Genomic DNA, 21,316 nt, shown 5'->3' on the forward strand with positions numbered 1-21,316 from the left:
AAGGGTTAAGAGACATAGTCATGGACGGTGCCAGACTCCTTCTGGTGGTGCCCAGCAACAGGGCAAAGAGCAGTGACCATAAACTAAAAGAAGTTTCACCTAAACATGAGGAAGAACTTCTTTACATTGAGGGTGGTGGAGCACTGGGATAGGGTGCGCAGGGAGGTCCTGGAGTCTCCCTCTCTTTAGACATTCCAAACCCACCTGGACACATCTCCTGTGTCATTTGCTGTAGGGCACCCTGACTTGGCTGGGGGTCTGGACTAGATGATCTCTAGAGGTCCCTTCCAACCTAACAAATCTGGGATTATGGAATTCTGTGTGAATTATAAGGAGCTGTAATGATACAAGCTTTATCATTGAAGAAAATTTGACTATGCTGCATGAAGCTGGAATTGATTGTACTAATAAGCCACAGTGGCTGGATGACTCTTGCAAAGTTTTGTTTCATTCCTCTACAATTCCTTCAAAGTCTGGTGTTTTTTAGCTTTGGTTTCAACTTAGAAATACTTCTGGTAAGAAAAAAATGCCACATCTGATGAGCCTTAATTGTGTGCTATAAAAAATATTCAAGAAAAAAAAGGGGGAAGGAACAAAATAAGTGGCTTGAAATAACAGCTCATTTTTAAAAGCAATTCTTAACAAACTTGCTACCCAACTGATGTTTCTGTTTCTCTTGAAGACATGTTTGAAAGGGTGTTCTTTCTATGAAGACAATGTACATTTATCTTTGATGTCATTCTTGATGTTATTTCTCCAAAGGGAATGCCTGAAACCTGTCTTGTAACATTTGCTGACATTCACAAATCTGTTGTTTGTCAGCTGTTCTTGCCTTTGAAGGACATGAAGCTCATTTGTATCCTGATCTGTTCTGAAATTGTGTCATCTGGGTGTTAAGAAAATCTCCTTGCTTTTCAGGTTTGTGGTGCCATTGCTCTGAGTACACTTGAAGGGAGACTGCAAAATCAGCTTGGTAACCCATGGTAGAGGCAGGTGTGAACTGAGGGTAAGGCAGATCCTGTGTTTTATGGAGGTAGACACTCTTTTGATCAATAACTGGGCAACTCATCAAGTTGCTTATGTTGCAGTTTGTCGTTCTGAGACAAAGCAGCGAACTCTTTAAAATCATTACATCGTTTATTTGTCAGTGCAGCAATTAAATTCCATTGTATAAAAGTAAAGATGTATGAAATAGAAGTTACAGCTGAAAAGGCAAAATCATCATATAAATATGTAGTATTCTGACATGGCACTTAAAGGGAGATAGTGCAAGATATTCCTAATACTTAGGTTAAAGTATAAAAAAGTTCTTAACATATGCCTGAAAGCTGTTTTCTCTGCAAAAGCTTAAGATGTCTCTGAGCATCTAAAATGCAGTATTTTACAGAAACAAGATGTTTTCTGCACGTAGCCCAGGTGGTAGCCTGCATCTTCACTGATCCTAAGCTGTGACAGATTTTATGTTTTCATGCTTCATTACAGGTCATCTTAAGCTTTCCACTAAACCCCTGTCCTGCCTTAAGCTAGAGCAACAAATACAAATTACAGTCCTGCCTGACTGATAACAGAGGACATAACACTTAAACAGCAATTTTTGCAGAAAATATGTTTCCTGTTTAAGTCAGAAAATAATTTGAGTTGCTAGTTCTTGAAAAAGAGGATGTTATATATGAGGAAGAGGGAACAATAGCAAATACACTGCTTTTAATAACTGAAATAGCCACAAAAGAATTAAAATAATGGGAAAACCTGGAAACAAAAGAAGAAAATGGGCAGTTGAATTTTAGAGCTAAAGAATTAATCTCACAGGTATGTTGGGATTTGCATTTTTTTTTTTTTAAATATCCTTAAGTCATTGAAAGGTATCTGTGCACACTGGGAAGGGGCAGTGAAGACTAGATTCAGATTACAAATGATAAGCATTTGGAAGATCTGCTAAAACACTAGGAAAGTGTATTTATAAGTTTTCCCACAGGAACAGAAAACAGTATGTATCAGAGATGTTTCAAGACATGTTAAATAAGCTAATTATATTGAAATACAGATCTTCAAATAATTCAGTGTTTAGAAATGGATTGTGTAAGGTCATTTGCCCAGCCTCCGTTTTTAGCTATAACCTTTGCTAACAACAAAGGAGTTTATTGAAACATAAGCTATAAAGAATTTTTGGTCTGCTTGCACATCTCTGTGAACCTTTATATCAACCTCTTCTCTTTCTGCAAATAAGATGCCTTCCTTTTCTCATCATCCAGTGAGCCAGCCTTCAGCAGTTTGTGCTCATCTCACACTGTGAAATGCCATGATGCTGAGTGATGAGCATGTGTGGCTATGAGGCCAGATCACTTGTGGAAGGCCTCAGAATGAGTTCTTTTAACAGAATTGGAGCTCGAGTGAGCAAGGGAAGGCACATTGATTTTGCATAAGTTTACATTTTCTAAGGTGCATCATGTAAAAGCAGAAACTGGAGTAGAGCATTTTATTTATCTTGGCGTTTTCTTTTACTTGATTTAGTGGTCAGAGGGATGGAGGAGCAATCAGAAATTTATGTCTTTACAGCAGGAAAGGCAGAAATGAAACAAGAAGAGGAAAAGGCAGCTGAATGCTACCCCTTCCTGCTAGATCCCTTCTTCTGCTGACCCTTCATTGGACATGGAGCATGTCTGCCCCTTGGGAGCAGTGGTGCCAGTCCAGTGTCTCAAGACCAATGGAAGCAAAGGAGGCAAAGGCAGCATCAGTAGTTGCAACTCAGAATTTTACATGGGGCTCAAAGTTTCAACAGGGAGAGCCAAGCCCATGAGCCTCATCTCATTGCTTGGGTGCCTGTGGTCTAGTTTATAGTGAGACTCATGCACTGGTAGCCATGTCCAGTGGGAAGCTGAGTGTGTCCAGCCCTGTTTTCTGGCCCTGAGGCCAACTGGCATTTAATGAGCTGCACCCATGCTATTGAACCCTGGAAAACATGGTGGCTGCTGCCAAACTCACAGTGGGGGACTGTGCCTCTGGTGGTTCCCAGAATCTGGGGTTTGCTTGGTGGGGAGCTGGCTCGCCTGGGGCCAGTCTGTGCAAGGGCTTCCTGAGCAGTGTGACAGTGGCAGCAGTTCAGTGCCAATGCCTGGGAATAGGCCATGGCACGTTTCATTCCACAGACACAACACGAGCTTGCCCCCCATGTCTCTCTTTACAGCAAAGACATTAATCCTGCTAAGGCAGTAAGCAACAATAAAAACAGTTTACAAGTTGGTTGGCTGTTGGGGGTTTTTGTCTTCTTTTTTTTTTAATTAACCTCTTTCCCTTCCCCCCTTTCCGATTGTGGATGTGATTAATTTTGCAGGTTGTTAACCTAGAAATAAGAAAAGCCAGATAGGGGTGTGGGGGTGGAGGGGGTATTAGTAATTCAGAAGAGTATATTCTACATCACAAGCAAGAATAGCAAGTGCTTAAAACTATCTCCTTGTTTTTCTATAAAAGACTACTTTAATGTTGCTAATTGCACCAAGCCCCAAAAGTTACCATCCCATCTATATGTGCTTTCACCTTACTCCCTGGGGTTTTTTTATAACAACAAGAAAGCCCCATTAAAGTACAGTTCAGATACAAGCTCTGTACTTAATCTAATAGTCAGTCTTACACTAAAGGTTTAAACAATGCCTGGTTTACTCTTAAGCAGAGGATTTCTCTCAGTGCTATTAGGGAAGAAAATGGCTTTGAAAGTGCTGAAGTAAGTAGTAAATCCCTCCTGCTTCTCTGTTTGTTCTGCACTCCTCTCAATAGGCTTGTATTGCTTGTATCTCCTGCAAGAAATGTGAACAGTTAGTTGCTGAAAGACTTTTAAAGGAGGGTGCATATTTAGCATGTGACCAGTGCATAAAAGCAGTGATCATGTGCTCATCATGCATTCTCCCTCCTCCTTCCCTGTTCAATCAAATCTGATGTCTGGCAGCCATAGGTCAGTAGTGGTGACAGGGGCCTGGTTAGGGAGAAGGAGTACTGGAGTACTGCTGCTCCATGAAAGTGTGTTTCTCACCACTCACTGGGAAGGGTGAGCACACACGACTCAGGAGTCTTTGTGCAGTCTCAAAGTCTCATCAGAAACTTCCAAACTAACAATGCAGCAACGTGTGCTTCTGTTAACTACTGGCTGAATGCTCAGCATCTTTTCCCCAAAGAATTTATTAATCAATAATTTAATGAAGAATTTGTTTGGTTTCATTGCATATATAAATTACATCATGCAATTTGAGTTTGCTTTCTGCTTAGATGAAGTTCCCAGGCCTGCTAGAATTACTGTTTGCGCTTATAGACACAGAATGTAATTTTTTTTTTTAAAAGTCCTCAACATCTGCTTGTTTTCCAATAGTTTTGTGGCCTGAACCAGTAATCTTATTTTCTTGAATATTTGCCAGAGAATTTTGAGCTGCAATAGTAAAGAAGCAAAAATGTAGCTAAAGCAAATTTAAATTGTTTGGTTCATTAATTTAAATAATATTTTGACAATTCTTTGAACTGTTTTTAATCACAGAAACTAGCAACTTACTTGTAAAGGACAAATGCCCCAATGGTAACAAATACTGCCAACAAGCCAAGAAATATAAAGACACCTTCTGTTGTTCGAGATGATGCTCCTATAATTCAGAAAGTAGATTGATTAAAAGTTAGCCTCTATTTTACAGTGAGATAGACCTTCCAAAGAAAATGCCATTTTTACTTATTGCTGTACGAATTGAAGCACAATTAGTAATTCTAATATGCTAAGCATTGGAGGTCAGTGACTGGCAGGAGGTGGTGCTTTCACATCCTAATCCATGTAATTCTTGATTCCACCAGAGTGCGAGTTGTACTTTGCCAGTTCTGAGCTGTGCTCCTCAGACACATGGCTACCCTTCCAGCATGGAGGGGAATGAAGGGCCCTGTTGGCACCCCACAAGGTGAAGCTAATTTGATCTTTGCTGTTTGTTATGCTGGAGAAATGTGTGAACACTGACTACAGAATAACTTTGACGAAATTAGATAGGCTCATCCAGAAGGTGATTTAAAGCAGCAACCTCACTTAGATCCTAATTCTGCTTTGATTATAGCAGAAGCCCCAAAGTTCAAGTCAGCTTTGCCCTCTGGAGGAAACCTAGACAGACCAGCTTTCCTGGGCTAAAGCTAGTCTCTGTGAATACAGTTGAGGAAAACCCTTCTGCAGTTTCAGAACCAGAATGCACTTAGAGGTCAGGCATTGTGCCTTATTCACAGTGAACTGATTTCAGTACACCTAGATTAAATAGAACCATCAAAAATGCTATGGAAAATGACCACAAAGGGTCAGTTGTTTGGCTGATAGTAATTAGAGAGTTCAGAAGAGTCACTAGGACACTGTAATAGGAAGTCAAGAGGGCAATGAAGTGGAAGCAGAGAGGCAGAACTATCTTTTAGACTTCTGACTGAGGCTGAGTTTCATAGCTGGTTCTGTCAAAGTCTGCTTTAATAGCTATGAGATAGACACATATCCAACCAAAGGTAAAGCTCCTCTTCAGAAACAATTACCCTGGGCAGACTCTGTAGTCACTGGATGTTACACAGATCATTCCAGAACATGATTAATCTTATCCTCATATAGAAATAGAAACCATGTCAAGGCCCATGGGCAGTAAAGAGGGCCCAGGGCAGCCAGCTGTGCTTCAGACTTTGATTCTGTCTCAAATGAGCTGAATTCCCCTCTGTTTCTGCTATCTCTCTGTGTGTGGAGTGGGCTGGCTGGCATGTTCTCCACCTGCTTTTCTGCCCAACATTTTTCTGTGGAAAATTACATTATGGCTTAAGAATGGCTCATATTCTACAATACTGAATAGTTTGTGTAATTACTGTACTCATTGGATTGTAAACAAAAGTCAAACCAAGGTCTAACACCTACAATTCCCCCAGGAAAATAATCATCATTTTATCTTTGCATGGTCTCTTAGACAAGCTGCTGCAGTCTCAGGTGAGGCTTCCAGGCACAATAAGAACCCTGCTATGTGTTCCTGTGCTCTTTCCTCCTGCAGGCAAATGACCAGAGGGAGAAGCTTTTCACCAACTACCCACATCTGTTCTTTGTGGACTCACCTCCATTTACAGAAATCAGGGCACTGGCAAGGGCTTGACTTGTGTCGTCACCCAGGGTGATGTTTATACAGTAGGTCCCAGGTTCCTCAAAAGCTCTCCTGATGGTGAGTAAACATTCATCCGTGACGGTGACGGGGTCACATACCACACTCTTGGACACCTGGCACGAAGGGTCAGAAACTACTGTGCAGACATCTGTGGGGAGACTGGCATGGGAAGAGAGCACATTGCATCTGTGGAGTCCTGCCAGCCCAGTTAGCCCATTACACATTACACTGGTGCACCAGTTTTATGCTGGTGCCTGTTGAAATCAGTGGCACGATAGTGATTTAAGTGTATTTTATTAATAGGATATGTTTTTTTTGCATACCTGTACATTAATATATGTACGTGTGGATTTTATATAGAATGCATGTATACAATCTGTATAATTATCTGCTTATTTTGCTTATCATTTAACATTTTATGGTGATCACAGGATTACCTGCATCAAATCAACTTATAAAGTCCATTAACTTTAATACACATCCTTAAGAAAAGAATGCAGATTCTTTTAAATAGTAGCATGTGCTGGAAAAGAAAATACTCCCTTAGGAGAGTTTAACTGTATTCCAGTTGTATTACCACAGTGTTTCTTGTACTTCTTAGCCCTCTCAATTCTAACCTTCTAAGATCTAGGAATACTAGCCCAATGCTTTTGCATCCAAGAAGTTTCTTGGACTCACCCATGTACTCCAAGTGTCAAAAACTCATGGCCAAAAATAAAGGATTTCCTTACAATTTCAGTAAACTGCTTTCCACTTTACTGTAAATGCTGAAATCTTGTCTTGGCCAGGAGATTGTAAATTGTTTTTTCCCCTCAATCAGTCCCTTGTTTTCACTGAGACTGGATATTTGCTCTGAATCCTAAGTCCCTGGCAGTAGCCTCTGTTGGCACAGTTTAAAAATGAGACTTTCATTATCTTTAGTTCCCATCAAGAAATAGAAACACTGCAGTTCCCAAATTTTGTTTGTACATCTGCATCTAAGTGCATACAACATTCCAGCACCTAATTAGTTTTAAACAGGGAAGATTGACAGCTTCATTCACAGACTTACCTCCCTTGGCAGGTAACAACAAAGTCAACCAGTGAGTTTTCAGCTTGACTTTCTGTCATCTGGATGCTTGTCATCTGAATAATATTTACCTCGAGGATTCCCTCTGGGAAAGGAAACACACATCAACTGTAGGACACATGACAAGCTTTGAAATATATGTGTATTGAACCTCGAGTGTTTGGCTGATGCTCAGTTCAGGTCTTGTTTTTCATAACCTACTCCCTCCCTTAACATTCCTCTTGAAGGCTTTGAAAGCTGAGATATTTTCCAGAGCTTTCCCTGTGAGGCTGGTCCTTTCTGATCTGCCTTTTTTTCCCCTCATTATTATTATTTATTTCCTTATTTTTGCTAAACCACTTCCCACTACATGAGATTTCTCTGCATTCAAAGGTCAGTTCAACCTTATGTAAACCTCCTCCTCTGCCCATGTGCTCCTGCTGTGGCATGTTCAGAAGCTGGCGACAGAGAAAGGAGTGACACAATGCACATCCCCAGCAGCACATGGGGTCAGCCATCAGCAGGGATCCAGACCAAGGTCCAGCCCCACATGTCTGAAAGCAAGGGGTCATAACCTCTGCAACTAGCCCCTGGCAGAGCACAGGCAGAAACCAAAGTCAGCCAGTTAGATGTCTGTACATTAATCCTTAAAACTCTCAGCTATGTCCATGAGAAGGATCTTTTTGTGGATCTCATGTAATTGATAAAAATGTGTTTAAATAAACATTATTTCTACCATGCATTGTTGTTCATTGTTAACACCATTCCTCTGTTCAGGTGTTGACCCACATCCTTACCTACAACATCAATACTACTTCCATAGTACCCATTCCTGTAAATGTGGCAGCCTCCATCAGGATTATCCTCCTCCAACTCGACTGTGGGAGAAGAGTCAGAATCAGAAGATGGTCTGGTTGTAACTGTTTGAGGCAGAAGAAATAGGGATGCAACAACTTTAGAATAAGTTCTGCTTAGGGGTGTTCTGAGCACAGACACATGTTCCATCTGCCTTCATTCCATAGGCTGTCAGTTTGCAGCTGTGTGTGTATCTGTGCTATGAGCTCATGGCAGTAATCCGTAAAGAAAACACATGTGCCCAGCTTTAGAACCCTAGAGTGGCCTCACTCCAAAAACCACCTGGCTAGTCACCCATCTCTGTGAAATAAAAGGGAGACTACAAGGTGTAATACAATTAAATACTTCTTTAAAATCCCCAGATCAATTATATAAGAAGTCCAAAGGCAAATAAAATATTTAAAATGCTTTTTAAAAAGCTGGTATTTTCCTGCTGCTCTACATTACAGCTAGTGGAAAAGTGAAGAGGAGAAGTGGTGAAAATTATATATTTCCTTTCATTTTTCATTCTCACTCCATATTTTGGTAAGAGCACATATTAAAAATATGAAATTTGAAAAATATAGCCACATTTACAGTTTCGCAGTAGTATTATTATGGCTGAAACTGCAGGCCTTCTTAAAACCCTCTGAGATTATAAACCAATGCTGAATATAATAAAAGTTAATCTGAAATATGTATAGTCAATAAATTTAAAGTGGAAAAGCTCTTCTGGGTTAATGCCATGTGGAAATCTCATATTTTTGAATATGACTAGGTTTTTCTAGTTTAATCTACTCTCATTTAATTTTGGATGGAAGTTAATGCAATCCAGAAAGGAACTTGCTATAAGAGTGTTCTGAAATTCCTTTTTCTCACTTGAAATTTACATTTTTCCTCAGAAGATGACCCTGAGTAGACAAGGCTAGAATCTCCAGACTAGGTGTGGTGGAGAGAACACAAACTTACATTTATGTTCACCTGAAGACCTTTGTATGCTGCAAGTACAAATGTACACTGCGGTGGTAGAACTGGATGCATAAGGAGTTAAGTGTGTAAGTGATCCCTACCATAGAATCCTAGAAGAGTTAATGCTTATTGATTCTGTATCTAAGCCAATTTTATAGAGAGTTTCCAGAGGCTTGCAGCTGTCTCATGATGACAGTAAAACTACTAAAGATATTAACTTAAAACATCAGAATACAGAGTTTTAGCATAGCTCCTAATGCCAGTGCTGTTTGATAAATGCTTACCTGCTGCGGTGGGCGGTGGTGCAGTGGGTGTTACTGGCTTGCAAGGTACAGGTATAATGGCTTGGACAGTTAAATTCAGAGTGAAGTTTCCTTGCAGAGTGTAGGTGTGAGATGTACTAGAACCGCTGGCTACAAATAAGCCACTTCCATCTCCGAAGTTCCACTTGTAGGAGATGGCAGAATTATTCAGATAGTAGCTGGGATCATGGATCTTCACATCAAATGTAATTGGCGAGTCTTTGATGAAAATGGAGTCTGAGATGTTGCGGTCATGTTTTTGGAACATACTCACAATTACTGGAATTTTGTCTGGGGGGAGGAGAAAAGAGGTAAATAAATAAAGCAGAGATACCTGGCTGCAAACTATATACAATTCCAATGCCCCTGAACAGCAACAGCCAGAATGTGAGATGCAAACATGGTATCTTTAACACAGGTGTCTACTTTAATTTGATTTATGACCTGAGGAGTGAATGTCAGTAGGAAACAGCAGGAAAAATATGGGAACAAATGAGGAATCACAGACATCTGTGGAAGACTGTATTATCTCTCATAAATAGTTTTCCATTACAAAGTGGAGGGGTCACTACTGAGCTAGACAAAACGATTACTTAAGCTACTCAAGGCAATTTGCCAGAGATTCCACTTTCATGCTAAAAACCTTTCTCAGGCCAATGTCTTCTTTTCGTGCCAGACGATGCTTGTGCTGAATTTTTTAACAGCTAAGCAACAAATATCCCCATTATGTCACTACAGCTGATTCCAGCATGCTCACCTGTTACAGAGTAGAGAGTTTTTGCTCTGGCAACTGGAACAAATCCCGAGTGCCCTCTCCTGTAAATGGACACTGCCATCCCATGTTCGCCAAGACTGATATTTGCTGTGTTGACTGAAAACTTCGCTGAAGATCGTCCCGTCGTTTGGTAATACTGACCTGAAACAGAACATGAACTTAACATTTTCCCCTCTGCCTCGCCACGAGTTGGTTAATGAGAGGCAAAGTCTCTGAGAATCTTAGATTGTCAAAATCAAAGTTAATAGTTTAGAAATGTCTCCCAGTAATCTGACAGGTGATTTTGAAGGACTGGATACTTTTACGGTGTTTACTCACATAAATTCTGGTTTTTCAAAGTTGTCAAAAAGATGTCCCCAGTTTCACTAATCCAAGAAAAAATTGCCAAGACATCTACAACTTTCCAAAGCAGATACATTACATTAAGTCATTAGGATTATGTAGTGGATGGTGTGAGGCATTTTAAGCGATCTTGTGTTTGCTTTCAGCATAGCCAGACGATACAATACCTCTTACTTCATACTCTAGAACCATTTTAATATATTTGATTATTTGTCTTTTTAACAGCTGACTGAGGTAGGTAAATAGTATCACCTCTGCATAAAATTTGGAATAATGCTATTATTATTACTCATACTGATACTGACAATAATGCTGATCTAGCCAGGCAAACTGAAGGCACTAAGATTTAGTACATAACCAATGGCAGGAATAGCCCAACTCAGAGCAGGAAACATTGAAAATCAGCATCTGTGACCAGAGCAGCAGCACAGCCAGTGGCAGTTCTCACCTCCCTAGAGACAAGAAGTGTTGCACTGTTAAACTGGTGATACACAGCACTGTGTTCTCTCTTAAATCTAAAAGTCTTAAATGGCAGTGAACTGTGAATAAATCTGACTGACCTGCTCAGACTCTCTGTTTTCCTAGAAAAAGATCTTGAGTAATACTGAAAGGAAATTAATTTTCTTCAACGATAGTATTGTGAATGCAGGTTTAAAGAGAATCTTCTGGTAATCCATGATTTCTAGGTCAAACAACTGATAGCCCCTCTGGAAAAGTGGGGAATTAATTCAGTATTTCCACCCAAGAGTGTGGAATCATTTTTAAAGCACTTTTAGTAAAACATACTTGACAAATGAGTTGTGTACAAAGGGAATATAAGATTTGCAGCATCACCCCAACTGAGGCATGTGTTGTAGTACTAACCAAAAGTGTGAAACACATAGACAAAGTTCCTTCTCCTCCAGCCAGGGTAATGAGGGAAAGAACGCCCATCCGGGAATACATTATGGCTGTTGTTGCTTGTGCAGTTTTCCCAGCCACAGCTGTCAGTCCATTCAGTCCAGTTGTAGACATAGACTTGCTGATCCATGGAAGCTGGAGGATCTAAGGATAGAAATAGGACATGTTCTGGTCAACTGAGAAATGTACAGAGAGTCAGAAAACAGAAGGTAAGTACCACAGGTAATAGCAGTCTCTGCATTTAAACAACAGGTGAAGTGGGGTATTTTTAGACTGACATTAATTCTTTTTTCCTGAAGTTGTGCTTTGTTTGGTTTTTAATGTAAATACAAAATGGTTCTGTCTTGGTGCTATTTGACTAAGAAGTTTAAAAAAAACTTTACCGTCTCATGGGCCACTAATCCAAATCTGAATCTAAAATTTTAAGTATAAAGAGTGGCTATGAAAGCACTGTAAGGAAGTGACTTTATTTGTTTTGTCAGAAAAGTTTTCTATGGCACCTTTAAATAAATTGGACATGAATTTCTGTCATTTTCTGAATAGTAAATAGGAAGTTTCCTCCCCAAAACAGCACAGCAGATATTAAGTAGAGTATGGATACAAGCTGCTAACAAAATATTAGATAGTTAAGTGCAATTTAGGCTGACAAAAAACTTGCTGATATGCCTTGAAATAAAAATTACTTTGATCAGTAAAAAAATTTGTTGAACATTTATGCATTCAGAGGATGAAAGGTACAACAGTATGTGTTGTTCTAGATCCAGCAACTTAAAACACTAGACTTATGATAGGCTTTTTTCTCCATGTAGCAAAAAAAAGATGAAAAAGGGTGATTTTCTGAGGAACATATTGCTTGATTTTTAGATATTTATTTGTTAATTTCTAATTCCTATAATGCGGAAGTGTGAGATTTACTCTTTTGTGCAGATATGGTTAACTGAATTCTACAATTCATAACTGAAAAAACTCCCTCAATTTTATAAATTGACAGCTTTATAAGTTTGAAAGAAAACAGTGTAATTGTGCAACATCGTGCCTGAGCTGAAAAGCAGTAACAGTCCTTTTGGGAAGTCAGATTATGTGACTGTTTTTGGGGAGGAAATCTTATAACAATGGTCAGTCTCAAATTACCTGGTCAGTGTAGTGCAGTGGGACAGAGCACTAAAAATAACACAGTTATCTTAAGAAAAAACTGGTGTGGCACAGGCTGGGTATGCACAGGTAGGTGTTATCAGTTATCAGTTCAATCCAGCAGGGCTCCTGTTCATTGGGTGTACCCGTGATGCTTTCAGAGCTCAGTGACACACTCACAGCAGCACCAGGCAGATGTGAGCGTGGTGCAGGGAAATTGCCATTACCTACCCTGGGTACAATTTCTCCTGTATACTATGTTGCCATCATTATCTTCTGTCTGGCACTTGGGAAACTGGAGAGTCACAACAAAGCTCACGTTGGATCCTACCAGTGCTGGGCTGTCACTGTCCAGTTTGGCTGTCACCCTTCCACCTGTAGAAAAGAAAATCGGGCTTCGCTGCAGTAAGGGGCGCATCGGAGCAGAACCTGCCATCAACTGTGCACCCTTTACATTAGAAATGTTTTCTGGGTTACTCTGTTTCTAAGGGCTTTTGTGCTCCTAAGTCACTTGAGACCTTACCAAAACCAAACAATCAGAGGGATTCAGCGTATGCCCCCAGATCACCTACTGCTCTGCCATGTTTCGTCCTAGAGCTAAGAATATAGTTTTCTACCTGTGGGGGTCAATATATTTCAAAGGAGAAAAATTTTGTTTCTCCCCAGGGATAGTCATTTGCCTTCAACTCAGACCAGATGACAATAAACATGGTCTTTGCTGAAGCTGTCAGTCTGAAGCCCATGTGCCCTACTGAGGCAGCAGTTGAAACTGCCTGTCCTCCAGGGCATGTTTCATGTAATGGATTGTGCTGGAGCCCTGACCATCAGTACTTCTTGATAAGTATCAATGTCTGATATTAGTCATAATGGGAAAGCATTTAATGAAATAACTCACTGTTCTGCTTCCTCAGACAACCCACTGGGAATGGTATCAAACCCAATCATCTCTAACTTGCCATTCTGTGCAGCAGTGGATATTGCTCCTATGAAAACGCTCTATAGCACCTGCACTCTGCACTGTGGTGGATTTTGTGGCCACTACAGTTTTTTTCAAGTGTGCTATCACCTTTCCAGCAGTCCTTCCATCTGGGATCTCCTTCTTCCCAGAAAGGATAAAGTTTTTCATTCCATTTATTTTGATCGCTATACCAGCCTTGCAGCTTCTTATAGGATGTGACAGGAGTAGTACTTCCATGGCTCAACACATCTTGAAACCCTAGACAGAAAAACAAACATCAATATTAATGTAATGCAATTTTTTTTGCATTACAAAAAGTGTAAAAAAGTTTTCCCTACTACTCTATAAAAACATTACTCTTGTGCTGAACTTTAATCATGTACTGGCAGAATACTTTCCACCAGTAGAAAAGGATGGAATTTTATCATTGCAGCTATAAACACTTACATCAACTATAATCGACATAAAGAGAATTCCTCCACTGTCAGACTGACATATTTTTCTACTTGCAGTATTGCAAGCTTCCCAGACAAAGAATAAAAATGTTTACAATGTTTTGATTGTATCAGAGCAATGCTTTGCAGAGTTTACATAACCCTGCAACGGTCAGGCTCTCTGCACAGAGGTTGCTTGATTTCTGACTGCTTTGCCTGGTCATAAATCTACAAGTAAAAGGCTAACAGGATAAATTAATTCTGTGTCTGAGTTGTGCTCTAGTGGAAGTTTTGCCAGGAATTAGTTTTGACCCAGTGCAGCTCGTTTGGTGAGTTGGCTGGTGGTTTGGGTGGGAGGCGTGGAACCAATTATAACAGAAGCTGGTATTTCCAGAAAAGGAAATTTAGAGCTGAATAGTAAATTCAATGTGTTTATAATATAACAACAATAACATATTAGCTTCATGCCTTTTATTTAGAAATGGCTCCAATATTAAATAACTTCAATAACCTCTTTCTTCTCATATTACTACAAATGATGGGCTTAAACTTTTCCCAGGCTTCTAGGATCCCTCTTTCTGTCACAAAGCACATATAGTGGAAGGCAATGTAAAAATATCCAAGTAACCTGTAGGAACATGTTGGCCACTGTAGGATGCCATAAAAATATATTAGTAAGAGGGCTCATGAGCACAGTTCCATGAAAGCCTGGAGGCTTTGAAGGGCTTTGCCATGTTAATCAGGCAAGGTAACGCTGGGTGTGCCATTCTGTCACAACGTTAAGGGAGTTAGAAGTTCTGCTTTCCATGGCTTTATTGTAAAGGTACAGCTGGTGCAGAATGCTACTTAGATTTTTACCCAAGTGCAACAAAGTTCTGGATGACTTAAGGGAAAATGCAAAGACCTGTAAGAAGGGCAAGAATTGCCCTGTATGCTGTAACCTAACCGGTAGTGTTGGAATTTCTCCAAGCTTTGGAAAAGACACAGAGCAGGTGTAGCCAGTTTAAGCATCATTTTAGAGGTGGGTGGCTCCTAATTTTACTGCAAGAGAGAATCGGAGAAACAGCTCAGAAGAAGAGGCTGGTTTCTTTTGGTGTTTTATTGCCCAGTGAGATTGCTGCTGGGCAGGAAGAACATCCCTTGGCCAGTCCCATCCCCACTCTGAGCTGATCCTGGGAGCTCTCTCCTCACTCTTGAAGACTGAATGGTTTAAGGAAAAGAACAGATTTTTTACTCAGAGACACAATCTCCCACAGTCTTTTGCCCTCCAGGAACTCCCTGCAGTCTCACTTAAATCACTTGAATAATGTCTTTCCTGCAGATTTAATATTTTTTGATTAGAGAAAGCATAACATTATGAGTGGTATTTACTTAATGACCTGGTTCACATGCTGTATTGTTTTGAGTCTTGGTCAGAAGAAGAGTTTGGTAATGTTGTTGCTCAGAAACTTTGCTCAGGAAAAAAACAAATTAGTAACCATAAAAGTACTTCACAAAGGCTTATCAAGTTCAATTACACTTTAGGTATCATTAAATTAATATCTCATTCAAAAGTAAATAACTACATAATTTTTGTAATTCATTTTTCCCATTCTCCTTGATTTTATCTAAAAATTATTTAACAAATAAAAATATTTTGATTTTGTCAGATCAACGCTTTTCAATCATTGTTTTTTTCCAAATGTTCAATTTATCAAAAACAGCTGGGGCACTTTTAACTTTATAAATGCTTTTAATTTTGTGTTTTCATTAACAATCCTTGAATTAAGAATTATTTTTCTAGTTCAGTAATAGCTGTTGTTACTGCTTCTAAATCACAAGCTGCTTAGGTATTTCTTTGCCTTTCTGATGTGCTTTCAGTCACATATAAAACATTTCACAAGCTTCAGGACAAGACAAAAATGGTCTTTCAGATGAGGAAAGACTTCTGCACTGGTTTCTTTAACACATGGAACTGAAGATTTTCAGTTGGTGAATTTAAAGGAACAAAAAGCTTTAATGTATTTCTTTTTTAACAATGAAAACCACTCAAGAACAGATGTTGGTCATAACCAAAATTAGAGCAATTCAGTTCAAAATAGACAGAGTAATGTTATGCTCCAAGGAAGAGATTCCTGTAATAGTTTTGGTGAGGTAATCATAGGGGAAAAGATCTTATACTTTGATTGACTTTCTTCTTTCTCATTCTGGCTTTCATTTTTGTGAAAAATGTAGCAGAGACAAGTTCAGTATTTCCTGTGAAAGTGTATCAGCCATGAAAGAGAGAATGAGCACCAATGTTAGGACAGCAGGAATAGAAAGATGACCCAGCTAAAGAGGATAAAAGTATATTAGAAACAAAAAGACTGATGGAATGGCACCAGACTGTAACATAAACTTTTTAAAGTTATGTATAGAAACATAATATAGCAGAACAAAAAAGAATTTGAGGAACAACTTGAAAAAAAATAAAAACTACAAATTATAGGTTTTTTTCATTTTTCACCAAATATAAACTAAGTTGGAAAGCTTGCCAGGACGTATAGGGCCAAAAGATGATGTAGATGAAAAAGAAGCATTCAGAGAAGGTAAAGGGGTACCACAGAAGTCAAATAGGTAAATTGGTTTATATTGTCAATCACAATGGAAGGACATAGGGGTTTTCTGTGATAGAATTTTTTTTTACAATGACAGAGAATATCTCTCAAAATGAAATGTTGGCACAAACCCCCCAATTATAGAACAAATCAACAAAATGACAAAATTGTCTAGATAGGATGGCCCAAGTATGGAAGTTATTCAAGAGTGAAATAAATGAGCTATTAACCATAGCATGTAACATCTTGCTTAACACTGCTTCAGTGACTGAGAAACAAAAATTGGCAAATGTGATGACAGTTTTTAAAAACACTTCCAGGGAAGATTTAGAGGATTAAAAAAACCCTTTGGGGCTCAAGCTGGAGAAGCTGGTAGGAACAGCAGTGAAGAACAGAGCAAGTAGGTACAGTGCATTAATACGATTTGCCATAAAAGGAGTGCATTGCTCACAAACATATTCTGAGTTTTGCGAGGGAGACAGAGAGCATGGGAACAGGGCTGACCTGCTTGAGTTCCAGACAGCACTTGATGAGGTCCCTTGCTAAAGGAACATTAAGCAATTAAGTTACCGTGGGATAAGAACCAAGGATTGATTTCACATGAGTAAATGATTGGTTAGGATATTAAAAAAAAAAGTTATGAATAAGTGCCCAGTTTTCTCCATTGTTAAAATAATTTTAAATGTTCATAATCTGGAAAAGAGGTAAACAGCAAAATTCTTTAATCTGCTGAGGACTGTGCATTAAAGTAATAGACTGTATGATACTAGATGATTCAAGAGTAAAATGGTATGAAATTCAACAGAATTAAATGTAACCTTACACTGATAATGAGGGGCTCTAAACTAGCTCTAAACTCAGAAATGGGATCTTGCAGCTTTACAATTTTGAATGCAGCACTCATTGGTCGTTGAAAACCTAGGAAAAGGCTAGACAGAGAACAAAGATGAGAAGATCATTACAGCATTTTATAATGCTATGTCTTGAGTACTGTATGTTTTGTTCTCTGCAGCTCAATCACTATAAAAGAGCTGAAAAAATACAGAGAGAGGTGGTGGGGATGCTACAAAAGGGTAGAATTGTTTCCATATGAGGAACAGCTAAAGAGACTGTGTCTTGAAGCCTGGAGGTGACGGGGAGAATATAAAAACAGAACCATGAACAGCATGGAGGTAGAAGCTGAAGGTACAAAACTTAAGGGGAATCAAATGAAACCAGCAGGTTACAGATTCTAAGCACATGAAAGGTACTTCTTCACATAAGGTACAATTAAGGTGTGAAATTTTTTGCTGGCAGGATGTAGTGTGTCCCAAAAATTTACACGTGTCACAATGAAAACCCAAAATGCATGAACAGATGGAAAAAGTCTAGTAAAACCTGTTAAATACAATGACTCTGCATCTGACAGAAGCAATTCTATAAATGCTATAAATCATCAAAAGCTGGGAAAGTGTCCTGACCTACGCAGTTATACATCCAGTACTGTTCTCCACTGGAGGCAGGTACAAGGCTAGATGAATGCTCAGATGGACTTCAGCTTTTAAGGTTTTCAATTTCCATACTGTACATTCTGGAATTTGAGCTTAAAATCCCATTTCTACATTCCCACCCTGAGCTCAGGGAGTCATGGTAAGACTTGAGTCAAATTGGGAACCTGGAAAGAAGCAGGTCAGCCCACTCCTTGCCCACTGTAGCTTGCAGATCTAATTTCTTGGCTGGGCTCCTTGAGGCTAGGGATCCACAGGTCCAAGCGTCACAGTGGGAACACTGTTTCTGATGTGGCCTCTCCCAGCCACAGCTGGGCCAAGCCAACTGGGTGAAATCCCTTCTGCATCTGTCGTTTTAGCCATGCTTGAACTGGGGAAGAATTGCTAAGAATTTGCTGCCGAGAGCCAAGGTTTAGCTCCAGTCAGCTCCACGTACCTGTGGAGCACAGGGAACAGATTACTGAGCAGCTCTCAGCACACTTCTCTCAGGCAGCTTTTCCACCCCGAGCCAGGCAACCCTGGGGTGTCGCCTACTGGGTGGCAGGCAGGGCTCCAGCAACCACCGCAGGTGCTGCGAGCAGCCGCTTTGGTGCGCTGGCTTGGCGCTGGGAGCAGAGCCAGGCAGGGATGCGGGGCTGGGGAGGCACTCACGCGTGGCGGCAGAGCACAGCAGCGCTTCGGCCAGGAGCAGCAGGGCGAGGCGGCGAGCGGCGACCATGGTGCGGGACAGCCGGGGCGGCCGGGGCGGCCGGGCAGCGGCGGGACCGGAGCCGGCGCACGGAGACTCCGCCGGTCCCGCGGAGGGGTGAGACTGAGGTTTCTCCGCCGCTCTGCTCTCCGATTAAATGAAGGGCCCCGGGACTCATCATGTGATGGAATTAAGCAGAGATGCATGATTTTGTCTTCAGCTTCTTTCAGCTCATGTGCTTATGACTCACTCCCTTTGCTTTCAGCGTTCCCTAGGATTACTGCGAGACCTGTTTGGAGCCACACCATTCACCTCACAGGCATTTTTATACTAGTTTTGCACTGTGATCAATTTTTGTACTTAATTTGTTTTTAAATTAGGAATGCTTATTTCCAGAAATCCAAATTAACTCTTGCCCCAGCCTGATTTGCGAGTGTTACTGCAACAGCTCAAAGCATTTGATGAACCCATCGCTACCTAACCACGTGGCCCATCCCATATGCTGGGAACAACTCTAAACTAAATGGAAAATGACCAATTCCAACACATCGCTTGACTTGGCTCCTGATCAGAGTTGATTGTTAAGGAAAATATTATTTAAACATTTAGTGGGTACAGGCCTATCCAATCTAACCATGGCTAGAGGTGCCATCACAGCCCCTGTGTGGTGATGGCCACTCAATATCCCGCTCCCAAGTTGCCGTGACCCACACACTGACAACTGATTGCATAAACTCCATGGACTGTAGCAATAAACAAAAAATAGGTTTTCCTGACCGGCCTAATAATGAGGTATAACCAGTGGCTCAAAAGGAGCAGTGTAGATCGGCAAACACTGCACCTAGTGGTTCAAATTCACATTCAATGGGCTTGCCCAGCCCAGGTGTGTGCAGCAGCTCATTTTCACTGAAGCCCTGGCAGCCTTGTGAAGTTTCTGGCTGTTATTTGCAGCAAAGAACAAGCTTTGGTAGGATGGCAAGGCATAAAGCCAAGTACAGTCCTCAAGAGAGAACTGAGTAGTAATTTCAGTGGTTCCAAAGAACAACACTCATAAGTGTGACATTGGCTAGCCAGAAACCAGTGAGCTGGGTAAAACCATTTTTATTTTGGGCAGGGCAGGTGGAAGTCCATCACTCCAAAGCACTGTCAACAGAATGAAGACATTACCCAATAGAAAGGGATTTTAGAACTCTGACTTTTTTCTTTTTTTTTTTTTTTTGTAATTTCTTCTGTTTTTCTGGTGTTTTATATTAACTGTGTAAGTTATTACCACTACCCAGAGCACCCTAGCCAGCATTTCTCTCAGTAGTGCAGGCTCTGATCTCCAGTCCTGTGGATCTTGCGTATTTAGAATCCATGCTTCAGCATCCTCCTGGCTGGAGCCAAGCCTCCCTCCTACTGTCAGCCAAGGAGCAGGGTGACAGCAATAGCCTTAGAGAATCAGGCTTGTTTAAACCAAGCCCTCATTATCTGACAGAAACAAGGGGGAGCATAAATCGAAGTCAAAACTGTGACTGACTGTGCAAAAAAAAATCATATGACTGCAGCGTCCTCATGTGATTGTTGCTTTTTTTTGTTGTTATTCAATCAGCTACATTGCCAGTTGAAATGTCAGGTTCGAAGGCATTCACAATTATTTTTTAAACCATGTGGGACATTAACTTTAATTGCACTCCTTTGTTTCCAGGTTGTTGATCCTAGAAGTGAAAAGTGACCTTCAAACACTGTGGTTCAGCACTGGGAGCCTGATCCAAAGTCTGCTGGGGAGAAAGGAAGTTCGAATGCTCATTCCCAAGAGGGTTTTAAGAACCTCCAGAGGAAAACTGCTGACAACAAATGCCTGTTAATTAAAACCAAAAATTTATCAGCCTAAAAACAATAAAGTTGGTTACGATGGAGTTTTTTGCCATGTTATTTGATACATGAAATTGTTACATAAATTTTGAGTGACAGTCTGAATAAGAACCAGCTGGTAGAAATTATTAAACATGTTGTAAATAGACTTCAGAGGCACTGAGGATCAGGCCTGTGGTTAAAGGAATCCAAACCCACCAGGGCTGGGGTAATAACTAAAAGGTGGCTTTACTGTGACACTCCAGTCCTTCACATTCTTCCTCCTCTGCTCTTGGGCCTTAGATTACACATTCCTGCAGGGCTGACACAGAAAATATTTGGGTCCACTTGTGGTGTGGTTGCAGCCAACATTCACAAGAGGAGAGGAGAAGGGAAGAAAGAGCTAGGGGGAACAGAAGTGTAAAGGAAGTGAAAAGAATAAAAAGCTAAGAAAAATATGGTAAGTCAAGAGTGAAGAGACCGTCTGACAACTGAGCTGACTTCTCTAAGAGTTCTAGCCATAGCTGACTGTGTCTGAGAATGAGTGTCTGAAACTCTGAAGGCTTGCTTGAAACCTGTGGATCATCATCGGATCTTAAATTACCTTTATAGTTTCTACATTACTACTCTTGGTCTCTGAGAAACAGCTTTGCAATTTAAACAAGTGAATTGAATCAGGCAGCTATAAAGGAGAAAAAGTTTGAAATATATCCTAAACATTCTCCGAGCAAAGAAACACACATTCAGGGAGATTTAGGGCTTCATCTGACAAAGAAGTGCGTGGGTAGAAAGTGCTTGGTACTTCACAGCTTTAGCAGCTCAGTTATTAAATCTCATTGAGGAGATACACATCTCTGCTACCTGAAGGGCTGTCAGATGACAGGGTGTGAACACATCATGTGTAC

The 21,316-nt window shown here is 40.4% G+C and overlaps 1 protein-coding gene across 2 annotated transcripts; it reads right to left on the reverse strand.

Annotated features, from left to right (window-relative positions):
* Window positions 1-3,217: 3,217 nt before the first annotated feature.
* On the reverse strand, window positions 3,218-18,742 carry GPNMB (glycoprotein nmb). Of its 2 annotated transcripts, none has more exons than XM_077787501.1 (11): window positions 18,542-18,742; window positions 13,502-13,651; window positions 12,667-12,810; window positions 11,269-11,448; window positions 10,045-10,203; window positions 9,270-9,578; window positions 7,980-8,060; window positions 7,186-7,288; window positions 6,088-6,293; window positions 4,535-4,622; window positions 3,218-3,791 (listed from the first exon to the last, which is right to left on the reverse strand). In XM_077787501.1, the coding sequence occupies exons 1-11, from the start codon at window positions 18,606-18,608 to the stop codon at window positions 3,638-3,640; spliced, it is 1,641 nt and encodes a 546-aa protein (XP_077643627.1). In that variant the 5' UTR covers window positions 18,609-18,742; the 3' UTR covers window positions 3,218-3,637. The 2 variants fall into 2 exon arrangements, with proteins under 2 accessions (XP_077643627.1, XP_021393724.2); XM_021538049.3 differs by having other exon boundaries at window positions 7,980-8,102.
* Window positions 18,743-21,316: the final 2,574 nt, after the last annotated feature.

The sequence above is a fragment of the Lonchura striata genome, chromosome 1, assembly GCF_046129695.1.
Source record: "Lonchura striata isolate bLonStr1 chromosome 1, bLonStr1.mat, whole genome shotgun sequence".
Classification (NCBI taxonomy): domain Eukaryota; kingdom Metazoa; phylum Chordata; class Aves; order Passeriformes; family Estrildidae; genus Lonchura; species Lonchura striata.